The sequence below is a fragment of the Alosa sapidissima genome, chromosome 4 (assembly GCF_018492685.1).
Source record: "Alosa sapidissima isolate fAloSap1 chromosome 4, fAloSap1.pri, whole genome shotgun sequence".
Classification (NCBI taxonomy): Eukaryota; Metazoa; Chordata; class Actinopteri; order Clupeiformes; family Clupeidae; genus Alosa; species Alosa sapidissima.
Genome location: NC_055960.1, coordinates 30,206,363 through 30,220,296, shown reverse-complemented (window position 1 = coordinate 30,220,296; position 13,934 = coordinate 30,206,363). Strand labels below are relative to the sequence as shown.

The 13,934-nt window shown below is 41.0% G+C and overlaps 1 protein-coding gene across 1 annotated transcript in view; it reads right to left on the bottom strand.

The window, feature by feature from the left end:
• Nucleotides 1-13,934, bottom strand: part of syn2b (synapsin IIb) — an 82,559-nt gene that overhangs the window by 28,794 nt on the left and 39,831 nt on the right. The window contains exons 2-5 of the mRNA XM_042088299.1: nucleotides 9,307-9,364; nucleotides 1,938-2,029; nucleotides 528-684; nucleotides 112-201 (exon numbers count right to left, since the gene is read on the bottom strand). Of these exons, the coding sequence (XP_041944233.1) occupies nucleotides 112-201; nucleotides 528-684; nucleotides 1,938-2,029; nucleotides 9,307-9,364 (397 nt within the window). The remainder of the gene's footprint in view (nucleotides 1-111; nucleotides 202-527; nucleotides 685-1,937; nucleotides 2,030-9,306; nucleotides 9,365-13,934) is intronic.

Sequence of the window (13,934 nt, the reverse complement as noted above, 5' to 3'; positions counted from 1 at the left end):
CAGTATTTCTTGCCGCTGTCTGATACATAACACAGAACAAGACTGAACATGCTGCTTTCACAGTAGTCTGTGATTTTGCCATCCTGTGAGGGTCAATGATGACTTGCTTACCATGTCCTTATGGTTTGGATAGTAAGTCTGCTCAATAAGTGGAAATTTATCAGGGCCAAGCTTCTTGCAAGTGCCGATGAGTTGAGCAAACTGATGGCAGAGAAAGAGGTGAAAGGGAAATTAATAATAATGACACAGTTTTGCTTCTAGTTATACATTCAAGCCCTGTCAGCACGTATAGTAAGCAGACTGTTCACTGTCAAGATTAGATTTGTTGAACGTCTAGGAAACACTTTTAATTTGAATACAGCAGCAGGACAGCAGCACTGAAAAGGCTTCTGCATTTCTCCCATCTCAGGTCACTTGCACAACACTTCACCCATGGTACATATCAACACATATCAACGTTTTTAGAGTTTAGAGTTTTTGGTCAATCTAACCACCAGATGAGCTTAAACAAAGGGAGGAAGCCTCACCGCCCATGGCTTGTCACATAGGTTATAAATGGACTCCAGGGAGTTGACACTGGGGACACCGGCGTACTGCAGCCCAATGATCATGTTGCGGAAATCCTCGTTCTTTGCCATGCTGTAGGCATGTTGTCGGATGAGAACAAAATCAGGCTTGAAGGACCTAAAGGGCAAATGTGAATAGGAGAAATTAGGAAGGATATGAGTGACCCTGGAATGAAGAGAGACCATTGTGCACATGAAACTGGAGTTCAAGGTTGGTAAAAATGCCAAAATTCTACAATGGAACAACAGATGATCTAGCACCATGCCTTATTTCTCATTTGTAATACAACATAAAGTGCAAAACTAGTTCAACAAAACTGAAATGAAGATAGAAAAGATACTAGAGAGCGAGAGAGAGAGAGAGAGAGAGAGAGAGAGAGAGATAGAGAGAGAGAGAGAGAGAGAGAGAGAAGGAAAGGAAGAAAAACAGAGCGAAGGCTTCTCAGGTCACTGCACAAGTGATGGTGATAGGAGATGCTGCCTGTTGGTTCTTCTTTTGTCTGAGGGTGTGTGTGAGCGAGGTAAACACGGGCACAGTTTGATGAACACCAAGTCTTCCTGCGCACAGAATATAAATGAGCCCTAATGAGCCCCAATGAGGCACCACAGTGAGAAACACTCTGTCTCTCGCCTATGAGTGTGTGTGTGTTTGTGTGTGTGTGTGTGTGTGTGTGTGTGAGAGAGAGAAAGAGAGAGAGAGAGAGGGAGAGAGAGAAATAGATAGAGAGAGTAATCACTACTTCCTACTAGTTTTGGCAATGTTTTTAAACAGTATCTTTATGTTATCTTTAGTGAAACTTTATAAATCAACAGGCTTACTTCAGGAAGAGATCAGATTCTATACACACATTACAGCTGCACCCACTGGCACTTTGAGAGACCGCTAATATAAAATTTGACCTTGAGTTGAACCGTGCCCATTCAATGCTTTTTTTTAATCACTCCCAGGCCTCTGTGACAAGGTACCAGACACAATACTGGAAGCAGGTCTTGACAGGTGCTGGGAAAATGCAATGAGTCCACCTATTAAATACACTCTTATCAACTTTATGGTAATACATCTTGATTATAGGGGATCTATGGGGCAATAAATCCAGTCCCTTACAAACATTGCCCCCTATGATTCAGTCAGCCCCATGACTCCAGTTATTGCTCAAGCACAAGATCTTTATTTCCCCCTTCATTCACTATAGCAGGGGGCCCCTTGGCACATTTCTGGTGGTTGCTTTGTGTCCTCTATGATAGTAGATCCCACTGGGAATGTTCCATATTGGGTTTGCAGTTACATAGCCAGACAGCTATGCTGCACAAGTGACATGTTCATTAGGGGTACCGTAACTGAGGAAGAATAAGAGAACCTTTCAGACTTACCGCACCACTTTAGTCCCATTCCTGATGACTTGCATGTCCACATTGCAGGTCCCATTAGCATGAGCCACAAGGTTGATCTCAGAAAAATCAGCCTGGAGAACAAAACCAGAATACATACACACCCTTTAAACAGGCATTTCATTTCATTTATACTAAAGTATTGCCAAACTAAAAACAACACGATCTTCAATTGGGTAAAAATCTTAAATATTTAATGTGAAATCTTATTACATTTATCCGTCATTTTGATCTGCGTATACAGTCAAAGGTAATTTCCTTGCTACAGTCCTTGTTATAAATCAGAAATCATACAGTGCATGGCAACTATAGGATCAGAGAGTATGCAGTCATGTGGCAATATAATGTCATTCATCTCCAGCGTGTAATAAGAGGCTGGGGACACTGTTTTGACTGGGCTTCGGCAATAACAGCAACCCTGAGCGATTCTTTACTGTCCAGCCACTGCAGCGTTTTACAAGATGTTGTGGGCTGATTAGCTGTCTTAGGTTTTACTGTCAGTATGACACATCATGCAATTGTGTTTCACAATTACTCATTTAAACAGCACACTGTTAACTACTTTCCTATAAAAAACACTGCAAAACATGGGTGTCTGTGAAAACAATTAGTCACTTTTAATTAAAGGTTGAGATTGAGCTATAAAACTGTAAATGTTGGGGCCCTGTTTTTCTATACTTTGTCAAAAGGTTCCCTTAGTTTATAGTGGCTTTTGTGGCCACATTTCAGACATGCAATTTGGTGCAAATTTTAGGAACTGGATAATCAATTCCATCTGACATTGGTCTGTGGGTCTGGCTTAATAATCTGGGCTTGATAAGCAAAGCAAGACAAACACAGATCTGGGGACTGTACCCAAAGCTAAGGTCCACTAGGACTCCCAAAACCTCTCTTCTGTGCTTGAGAGCTCCCAGAGGCATTCATCATTTATTATGCACATTTATGTATTAGAAATTTCAATCAGACCAAAGTTTGGTGTTTAGTGGTTTCTAGAACATATTGTATCATGCCGCAGGTTTATGGTGATTTGACTGAGCTATTAGAAATGGCTATTGGTTTTATTTTCCTGAAATGATAAGCCAAACTCTAATGTCTATCTTTCACAAATAAATAAGACCGCTGTTGCATTACAGGCAGGTGGTCATTCAGTGTTTTTTTTATTATTATTTCTTTGTCTTTTTATTCATTTTTGTCATAGACTTGACCACATGACTTCACATGAAACTTCGGATGTTTGTAGCCTAACATAACTGATATGGAATAGGTTTGTGACCCCTAAGATACATTTCCCCAGGTACAAATTTCTCTATGAGGTGGGGTAGACTCAAAGCGCTTTTTTTTGCATTAACACAAAAAAACATTCTTTTCATTTTTGCAACTAGATATAATGATGTCTAAGCTTTGTGTTCTGCTTCCCCATTGACACTTTGTTGACTTTAAGTGTGATCAATGCCTCTGTAATAGCCCACCCATTAGTGATGCCTCTAACCTAAACCAATTATAACTGGGGTATCTACAATGCAGTGACATTTTCTGACAGTAATTCCCGGCTAAAGTGCAGCGTCTGTTACTCCCTTCAACTCCCTTGATTCATTAAATTTATGAATGTATAGTCTTGGGCAGCATTTAGCTATAAAGGTGAAGTGAATTTATGAGTATCCTATCCATATTACAGAAAGGTGAATTTATCAACATTGGTCTATTATAATAAACGCAGACAAACAAAGTAAACAGCAGGTAGCAGGATCTGATAGGCCTAATGTAAACCTGATATACCCTTTGCAGAGTATTTTCATGAAATCAATTAAGTACAGTAATCTTGCAAAGAGAGTAACTGAGCGCAGAATTCAGCAAATCTATAGATTGCTGGCAGACAATGGAAAATAGCATTCTTTAGAGAAAGGGAGACAGAAGTAAACAGTGTAATGGTTACCATGTCTGTTCGTAAGAGAAGCCAGACAAAGATCAAAGGAATAGCTTTAACAACCTGATGACTTCCTTAGCTCCAAGTAAACACCTTGTAAACAGGAAGGCCATCATGATGTGGGCACACCATCAAACCAGTAATAAGGTAGCAAGACAGTACTGCATCACTACATACATTCAGGCCTACAACAAGGCTTGATCTCTGAGAAATATGACAGGTACAATGTATTTTTGACATTCTCAAATAGAACATTTGATCTCCATACATATTATAAGTTTCATTCTATGATTATATTCTGATTGTAACAACTTATTATGAATTCATTACTTTTGCATTGAGTACTTTTGGGACATTGCATAGGCTACTACTTAGATCCACTGAAAGATTAGTTTGGGTTTATTTCAACAAATACATGTGTGTCAAATTAATATACAAATGTAATTTCACTTATTGAAGAGGGTCTGACATCTCTCCATTGGGAAATGGGTAACACTTTATTTTAATGTGTCGCTATTACAGTGTACCTACCTAATTAGGTACAGTGGTACAACCTGTGTAACAACATGTACTATCAGGTACTGTCATTGTACTTGCATTATGTATTTGTGGGTACCTACATATAGTTGTTACATTGTAATACTGAGTGCTTTTACAAAACTTTGCCAATTTGCCTAAATTTTCATCAGAGGCAAAGAGCTGACCTGAGACCTGCTGGATGGGGTAAATCTGGCCATGATAGATTTGATATACAAACCATTCTTAGCTCCAGTCAAGGCCTCATTATTTTCAGTGTACATGTAAGAGCTGTGCTGCTACAACCTTGGTACTCTTTGATACAGTGGAATAAACCTATTAAGTGTACCAGTTAATTACTTACATGTACATATGACATGTATGTTATGTCTTCGACATCTTGGAACAGGTCTACTAATTCACATGTACTGTGTGGTGTAACAGCAGACACGTTTCAACACATCAATTACAGGATGCATGACATCATTGACAGGATGTATATAATATGTACATGTAACTACAGGTACACTTTATTTTAATGGGTTTATTCCACTGTATCAAAAGAGTAATAAATGTGTACCAACACAGTTGATACATGTACTACAGTATGTAGGGTAATGGCAGACATGTTCCAAGACACCAATGACACAACATACATGTAATATGTAATTGTAAGTACTTAACTGGTACACTTCATTTTAATGGGTTTATGCCACTGTATCAAAGAGCAATAAGTGTGTACCAACACAGCTGATATATGTACTATGTAGTGAATTAGTAGACCTGTTCCAAGACATCGAAGACACAACATACAGTATGTCACATGTAAGTAATTAACTGGTACACTTAATAGGTTTATTCCACTGTATCAAAGAGTAACAAGAATGGTTTGTATATATAATCTATCATGGGCAGATTTACCCCATCCAGCAGGTCTCAGGTCAGCTCTTTGCCTCTGATGAAAATTTAGGCAAATTGGCAAAGTTTTGTAAAAGCACTCAGTATTACAATGTAACAACTATATGTAGGTACCCACAAATACATAATGCAAGTACAATGATAGTACCTGATAGTATATGTTGTTACACAGGTTGTACCACTGTACCTAATAAGGTAGGTACACTGTAACAGCGACACATTAAAATAAAGTGTTACCGGGAAATGTTTCTAACTGTAGCATCCTAATGCTCTTCATTGCTGTGGCTATTTATGATCCGATCAGCAACTCTGACATTTGACATTTTCATGTAGCAGACACTTTTTCCAAAGCGACTTCAATTATATTACAAGGGCATTGTTACATTGTCCCCAGAACAACTCAGTGAACTGAACCCACAGCTTTTCTGGCTACTGCATGCTAGCCCTAGCCTGGGAATACCCATACGAACATTTGGCATATTTGGAATTTGCTCTGCAGGTCCGTCTGGCGAAGAGACTATTGAAGCCCATTTCCAATGTCCCTAAAACACAGGCACCCAAATTCAATTGCAAATCTGGCATGGACGTGTATTTCTTTGAAATTGAGTAAACAACTGCATCGAAAACCTTCGTTTACAAGATTGCTGCATTCTGAAACGACTTGTTAAGAGTTTAATCAGCATTTCCCATACATTGACTTATTTGTGGCGGCCCACCACAATATCAACATTGACCACAACACAATGATTTACAGGTTCTACTAAATTGTGCTTAAATCTTGTTAGCATCATAACCACGCTGCGCTAATGTGTTAAAAACTGTTGCATTCAAGTTAATTCTGCAAACCTACCACCACAAATATAAATCAATTCTGTGGGAAACACTGTTAATGCACCAATTTCAGTTTCGTTTCACTGCTAGTTACGCCCCTGCTGAAAGTCGTAAGTCAGTGAACCTTATCCAGACCCACTCACTCTCAATTCCAATTGAGAAGGTCTGCTAACCAGGCTATGCTAGCCCAGCTCCTTAACCACTACGCTACCACCACCACACATAGATAACCGCAAGCCCTTGACGCGGGAACCCACAAATACCAACAAATTCTTCTACTGTTCCTCTTTGTTACTGTGGCTGTATATGCAATCTGATCGGCAACATATCCAAACAAACTGCATACCCCTGATGAGGGCACTGACAAATACCAGCATGTACTATCATCACGTTATGACTAAATGAGGAACTAGATGCATGCACAAACTAGGGCTAAGGCAGGCAGTGACAAGGAAGGCAAGGAGCCCAACTCCGCCTTGGCCATGACACACCTGTTGCCCCCCTCACACCTGAGTACACCTGAGGCAAGTTTACACCTTGAGTTTCATAGGAGGTTGTGCTCTGCTGTGCAAAGCATACAGTACAAACAATTGGTCAGATGATCTGATATCTCTCGTCCTGTCTATATTAATAAGCAAAGCTCGTACTGGACATAGGACACGCAATCTCTGCTCATCAGAGGAGAATGACAGGGGACAGAAGGGAGCTGCCTTGATATGTGCTCAAGACTGAGCTGCAGACACATCCTTAGGCAGAGTTTGTTCTCAGCAGAATGATCTGCGGTGAACTTGGTGCATAGGGGGTTTGCTGAAAGTGTGTGCAGTTCATCCACTCTTTTAGCTGTTACAGGCGCTAAAGGCAAAGGCCACTTTATGCGAGAGGAATTTCATATCCACATCACGTAAGGGCTCAAAAGGGTGATCACAAAGGGCACTCGGCACCAGGGAGAGATCCCACTGTGGGACTAATGATCACAAGGCTGGCCTGAAGTACCCTTCTGAGGGAGCAAGTGGCTAATGGATGTGTACCTGGAGACACAACCTATATGACATGCTGAAATGGCTGCTAGATAACCCTTTGATGTGAAATGGACTATCTCCGCGAACAGATGTTCCCTGGCCATTTCGGAGCAATTAGAATTAGAGTGTGCCTCCTCTCTCTCACCCTGGTCAGTGTGTGGCAGTGGTAGTTTAGTGGTCAAGGAGCTGGGCTAGTGTGTAGTAGCATGACAAGTTGTGGGTTCAATTCCTGGCTTCCACCATTGTGCCCTTGATCTAGGCACTTAACCTCAAATTGCTCCGGGGACAATGTAATCCCTTGTGATATATTTGACAGGGTCAGATTACTTTGAAATGTAATCCATTATTGACTGCAGATTACATGCAAATTTTTGTAATCAGTGACGTAATCAATAGGATTATCCAAAACATGTAACATAATCTGATTACTTTAGGATTACTTTTTATACAACTTGCACATGATATACACATTCTTATTTTTTGTTGTCTTTAATTCAAAGTTGTGGCGATATTGCCAAGTACTGAACACAATTTCCCAACTGGAACGGGTTTATCGGTCAACGTCAACAGCTCCTCCATCTTGGGTTTTGATTTGAACGTTTTTCTTTTCAAGAAACTACAGAGGCAATTGGATGATATCTAGTGGACAAACAAATGGGCTGCTTGTCAAATTAAAACATTTGTTAGGCTATTATAAAAAAGTTGCATTGTTTGCATGGTGAAATGTAATCAAGTAATCCCCAACAATGTAGCTATAATCTGATTACACATTTTTTATTGTAATCTGGGCTGATTATGGTTACTTTATTTTTGTAATCTGATTATGTAATCCAGATTACATGTAATCCGTTACAACCCAACCCTGATAGTTGACATACGTAAGTCATTTTGGACAACAGTATCTGCTAAATTAATTTATGTAAATGTAAATGCTTAGATGAGATCTACTGGGAGAAACACGAACAGCAGGACGTTTGGCCAGGGACGGGCCATCACATCCATCCTCAGGGGCACAGACTGATTCGTTATTGAATAATATAGCTGACATTGCGATTTTCTTGCGAGGTGAATAGATCGATGTGGGCTTCCCTGTACCACTCCGAAATCATTCTGACAACCTCACAGTGGAGAGTCCATTTCCCTGAAATAGGAGAGCCGGCCCTCAGTTCAGATGTTGACATACATTGCTCTCAGGGACAGACGCTTACGTTAGCGCATGGCAGCAACGCTTCCAAGGCTTCCCCCAGTTTGACCTTGGCCTCGAAAGCCCCTGCATGTCTGTAACGACTGGACTGAAGAGGCATGTTGGGGAGATGGGCTGATTCAGAAAATGTGCTCTGTCTGTCTGCCTCTGTACCACCACAGTCAGGCCTATTGTTCTGCCAGTGGACTGATTGGAGCAATGGGTGGTCTACATCAGTGGTTCTTAACTGGTCTGACATTTCCCAAGGTCATTAAATCCCAACCCATATTTTTCAATTTTTTCAAGCCAACTGATATGGTGGGCTGTGTGGTAAAACGTGTGAAGTGCCTACTTGTTTGGAACATGCTGATGTTAGGCACATTTGTGAAGTCGTCAACTCCTGGCGTCGCCTTTCAAAGTACTCTTACTTGACTTACTTGTGTTTCGCCATATTTACCACTAAAACATTAGATCTGATAGGCTAGCATTTTATGTGGGCGATTTTTTGTTTGTTTGTTCCACAAGCTCTGATACGTTTTCAACCATAATGTATGCACAATTCCGGTTTGAAAACAGTATCTCAGAAATAATCATGTTATGCAGTCAGCTTAGGACAGCTGCAGGCGGCTACATCAAGTCGAATCCCCCTAAGGTTTGATTATAGATGTTTCAGTGACTTAGATCCATGCATTTAGTTCCCAATATGTGAGCTGTGTCTCACAAAGTGATCAAAGGGGAAAAAGGGCGCCAAGACATTGACTGTTAAATTTTGCTTGTGATATGTCTTATAACATAAAAAGCACCTAATGGACATTTTAAAAATGTCAAAAAAAAAAAAATTGTCAGAGGTCTTTAAAAGCACACGGTATGTGTGCAGTAATCCAACATAACCACAATAATGGTTTCAAAGTTGTTTTTGAAGCCTTATGCACAGTTACAAAGAAAATTGTAAAACTTTACCTGCTCAACTTTGATGTCATATTCTCCTTGAACTTTCTTTCCGCGGAAGACTTTTGCCCTGTCAAAAAGAAAAAAACATATTTTAAAGAGTAGGCATACACTGTTTATTAAAGGTTTTATTAAAAAATAAAAACAGGCTCACTAAACCAAGGCTCACTAGTCTAAATCAAAGCAACACCATGGCCCAATTTGCCACAATTGAAGTATGTTTTAGAGGCAAGTACTAAACTCAGTTTGATGAGTATGAGTTCTTGCACCTACAAGTATCTGGGTCTCCACCTGGACAATAAACTGGACTGGTCAGCCAACACTGATGCACTCTACAAGAAAGGACAGAGCAGGCTGTACTTCCTGAGGAGGCTGCGGTCCTTCAATGTGTGCAGCAAGCTCCTCAGGATGTTCTATCAGTCTGTTGTGGCCAGCGCCCTCTTCTATGCAGTGGTATGCTGGGGAGGAAGCACAAAGAAGAGGGATGCTGTGCGACTTGACAGGCTGGTAAGGAAAGCTGGCTCTGTAGTGGGAGCTGAACTGGAGTGCATCACTTCAATATCTGACAGAAGGACCCTAAACAAACTGATCAACATCTTGGACAATGAATGTCATCCGCTCTACAGCACTATCAAAAACCAAAAGAGCTTGATCAGCTGGAGACTTCGCTCACTGCCATGCACAACTGAAAGGCTGAGGAAGTCATTTGTTCCTAGGGCCATTGAACTGTTCAATGCCTCACTAAAGGGAAGAGGAGAGATAGACTTCTCTGCTTAGTCTGTCTGCCTCTCCACCCTCTCGATGTCCATGTTTGAGTACTGACTGCCCACTACTGCTTACTACTGTTTTACTAATGTACACAGCCTAATGTTTTCACTACTGTTTTACTGATACACTGTTTTTCATGCTATATTAGCACACATGATCAATGGCTGCGGTCAGGCTTCTGCTACAATACTGAATGAATGAATGGCTATAACCCTATTACCTCAACCTGTTCTTGCACTGAAATAGTTTTTTATTTTACCTTGTCTACATTACACTTTACTCTCCTATTTGTCCATATTATTTATGCTGGTCTCTAGACCTTACTCTTGCACTGTTGCACTGTTGGACTAATGTTGGACTACTTTTGCACCTTCACCATGACACTCACTCTCTTGAGCACCTTGCCATGCACACATAACTAAGGACTATGGTCATATCTGGTCATATCTATCTGGTCATATGAGACATATTCCCACAGGCTGCCTTGGGCACACACACACACACACCCATACACACACACACAACTAAGAAAAAGCATTGCATCGCCACAAGACACTGCTAACCATGCTAGTCCACTTTTATTATTACCAGCTGGCTAGTGCATTGAAGACTACAATTTCTTAATGTTGTTTCAAATACTGTCTAATTGTGAGGTACTATGTTAAACTTGACACCCTCTGTTCTGTCTTCATGCCTCTCTATTGTCCCATGGCTTTATGAAAATAAACTGCATGGCTTTATGAAAACAAACTGTCAAATGGCTTTATGAAAACTTAAGCCAAACTAATGATCAAAAATCAATTGCAAGCACATGCGTAAGAGTACTTATGCTTATCCTGTCCAAACCTGTTCATCAAGACTGTTGGACTGTTTTTGCCAAATACTGTAAGATGTGCTAACAGCACTGTATACAGACTCCATTCAAACTCTTACAGCAGCTACTGAGCAAAAATAACTAGCAGTGATAAAACAAGCATATGGTAGTAACCATATGACAGGGCTATAAGAAAATCGTGGGTATCTGCCAGTTTTACCTCAGTCTGCTACCTTGTGCCCTACTGCAGTGGTTTTCAAAGTGGGGGCCGGGGCCCCCTGGGGGGCCGCGAGGGGGTGCCAGGGGGGCCTCAGCAAGTTGGATGGAAAAATAAAAGCAACAAATAAATACATTTGAAAAATACAATGCCATTATAATAATTTGTCGCATATCTGAACATTATATTTTCCATGATAATAATTGGGAATAATAGTAGAGTGAAGCTCTCATATAGCAGAAAGTCCCAAATGCAATTTTTACACACGGTATGCTCCATCGCGAAGTGCTTGTGGCTAAAATAATTATTAGGATTAGCTTAATGTATTTTTACATTTGCCGTAGTATTGTTGATGGGTTTAGTAACACATCAAGGGGGTCCTTGGCCAGAACCTGGTATTTGGGGGTCCTTGGCCAGAACCTGGTATTTGGGGGTCCTTGGCCAGAACCTGGTATTTGGGGGGCCTTGGCCAGAACCTGGTATTTGGGGGGCCTTGTCGTGGAAAAGTTTGGGAACCCCTGCCCTACTGTACCGAATGGACCAAATCTCAAAGGAAGGCTTTTCAATGGAAAGGGTCCTTGTTCAGAGATGTTAGAGATGTTCAGAGATGTTAGAGATGTTCAGAGATGTTAGGTATAAAGCCATAGTACTGCAGACATGCCTCCATCCTGGCATTCATCAGAGTCCTGAGTGGCAGCAATGGCCCTGTCAGATAAAAGGGAATTTGAGCTTACATGGACTCCACTCCCCTGAATTTTTCTTTATTTCAGAGGCAAACTTTCATGAACCAGTTTCACAAGTGATATTCAAATGAATGTTGTGGTTGTGCTGCCACCTTGTGGGCAAATAACACAAATAGAGGAAGTGACATCATTGTTGTCAGCATTGGTAAGCATTGGTTTTCCCAGGCCTGAGGCATTCTATGTTTATATTTGCCTTTTCATGTAGTTATACTTAATTAATGCAATTTGACTGATTTTGGAAAATAGTCGTTTGTAAATAGTCAGTGTTTGAAAAGTCTGGTGCTCTGCTCAAGCTCCTCTGACCACTGCTGGCTCAGCGGACGAGTCCTGATGAACGCACAGAGGGTGCTTTTTAGGGTCAATCTGACATCACACAGCCGGTTCATTGGGAACCAGCCAGCTGTAGAGGTTGGACACAGACATTCACAGTCACAGACGGCCACAAGCAGACAGCCCTAACAAAGCCCACTATCCAACTCTGCAGTGGAGAGGGTCTCATTAGACTTCATGCTGCCAGACACATCTCTGATGCAATGCTGCCGTGGTGGAGTTTTGGCTCTCAGGGCTGTCCACCTCTCTGACACACGCCTGCCCAGATTAATCCTGAGATGTTGGTGAGTTTGTGCACAGATGCATGCGCATGCATGCATTACGCATGCAAACACACACACACACACGCACGCACGCACGCACGCACGCACGCACGCACACACACACACACACACGCACACACACACACAAACACACACACACACACACACACACACACACACACACACACACACACACACACACACACACAAATAGACACTGATGGTGCATCCGGTGCATAGTAAACAGCAAATGCAGTGGAAATACCCAGAATCAATTTTCACATGTGAGCTTGCATGACTTCAGCAATTTTGCAGAAATGTTACAACTTGCACATTCAAAAATGTTCTACCTAAATTCTCACCTGAAAAAAGAGGGGTGACTACAGGGAAGGTATACACGGCATGTGTTCCTTGGGACTAACCCATGACCTCGGGATTTCTCATTATTTGAGCAATTTTGTAACAGAAATAAAAATAAATATGGGGCAGAACATGTAACACATGAAAGCATTACATAATTTGCAATGAAATTGAAAAAACACATTGTTGGTCTTGTAGTGGCTACATTGTATATTTTCAGTCCCCTTGGGTCACTATTTTTGCCTTCTGAGAGAAATAACAGTCCTCCCTACGACTAAATCTGCCTCAGTGATTTTGGGCAACATTACGAAACAAGTCAACATGGTAAAAAAAGAAGCAGACCTCTCTTGTTGTGGTATACACTGCACTTGGATGCCATTGTTTGTCTGCATTAATTGGTTGATTATTTTTGTGGTTTTGAAATAATAATGTATTAGCCACATGCTCAAGCTACAGCACCATCATTCTCAGACACCTGTGAAAACAGAGCCTGTAGTTACAATGGCCTTGCTAATTCAGCTCTTAGGATAATTCAGGAGTCTGCTGGTTCCATAATTGAGTGTCCCTTTGAAAATGTAGAGAAAAGTGACACAGTGTGTGCTCTAGTCTAGATAATGTGAATAAAAATATGATACAGCGCAAGACCCACACAGCTTAAGCTTCATCTAAATGTCCTCCCCCATGTTTAGTGTGTTCCTGACTGAGTCAGGCCAACTTGATTAGCAATACTTGTCTGAAGCAACTGTAATATTAGTGATAGAAAAAGGGTCAGCCTCAATGTGTTGTAAATGGCTGATTGCTGTTTTCAGTGTCCCTTAAGGGTTTGGTAAACTGGTTAGAGAAACAATTGATAGTCATGGGAGCTATCACTGGAGAATGCAGGTCTGGTGTTGTGCTCTTTAGCTTGGCAAACACTTCCATCTGAATCTCATGACCTCATGATGTGAGATGGCAGCTCACACACAGCTAAAATAATCTTGAATAATCCTTCTGATTTTACATATTTACAACTGGGGGTGGGCTACAGATATCATATAAATCCCAGTGACGACCACAAGTTAACATCTGTACATTATAGCCTAACTTCAATTGAACCTGAAGACAAACTAACGGTAGATTTCACTCTACACATGTTATTAATCAAT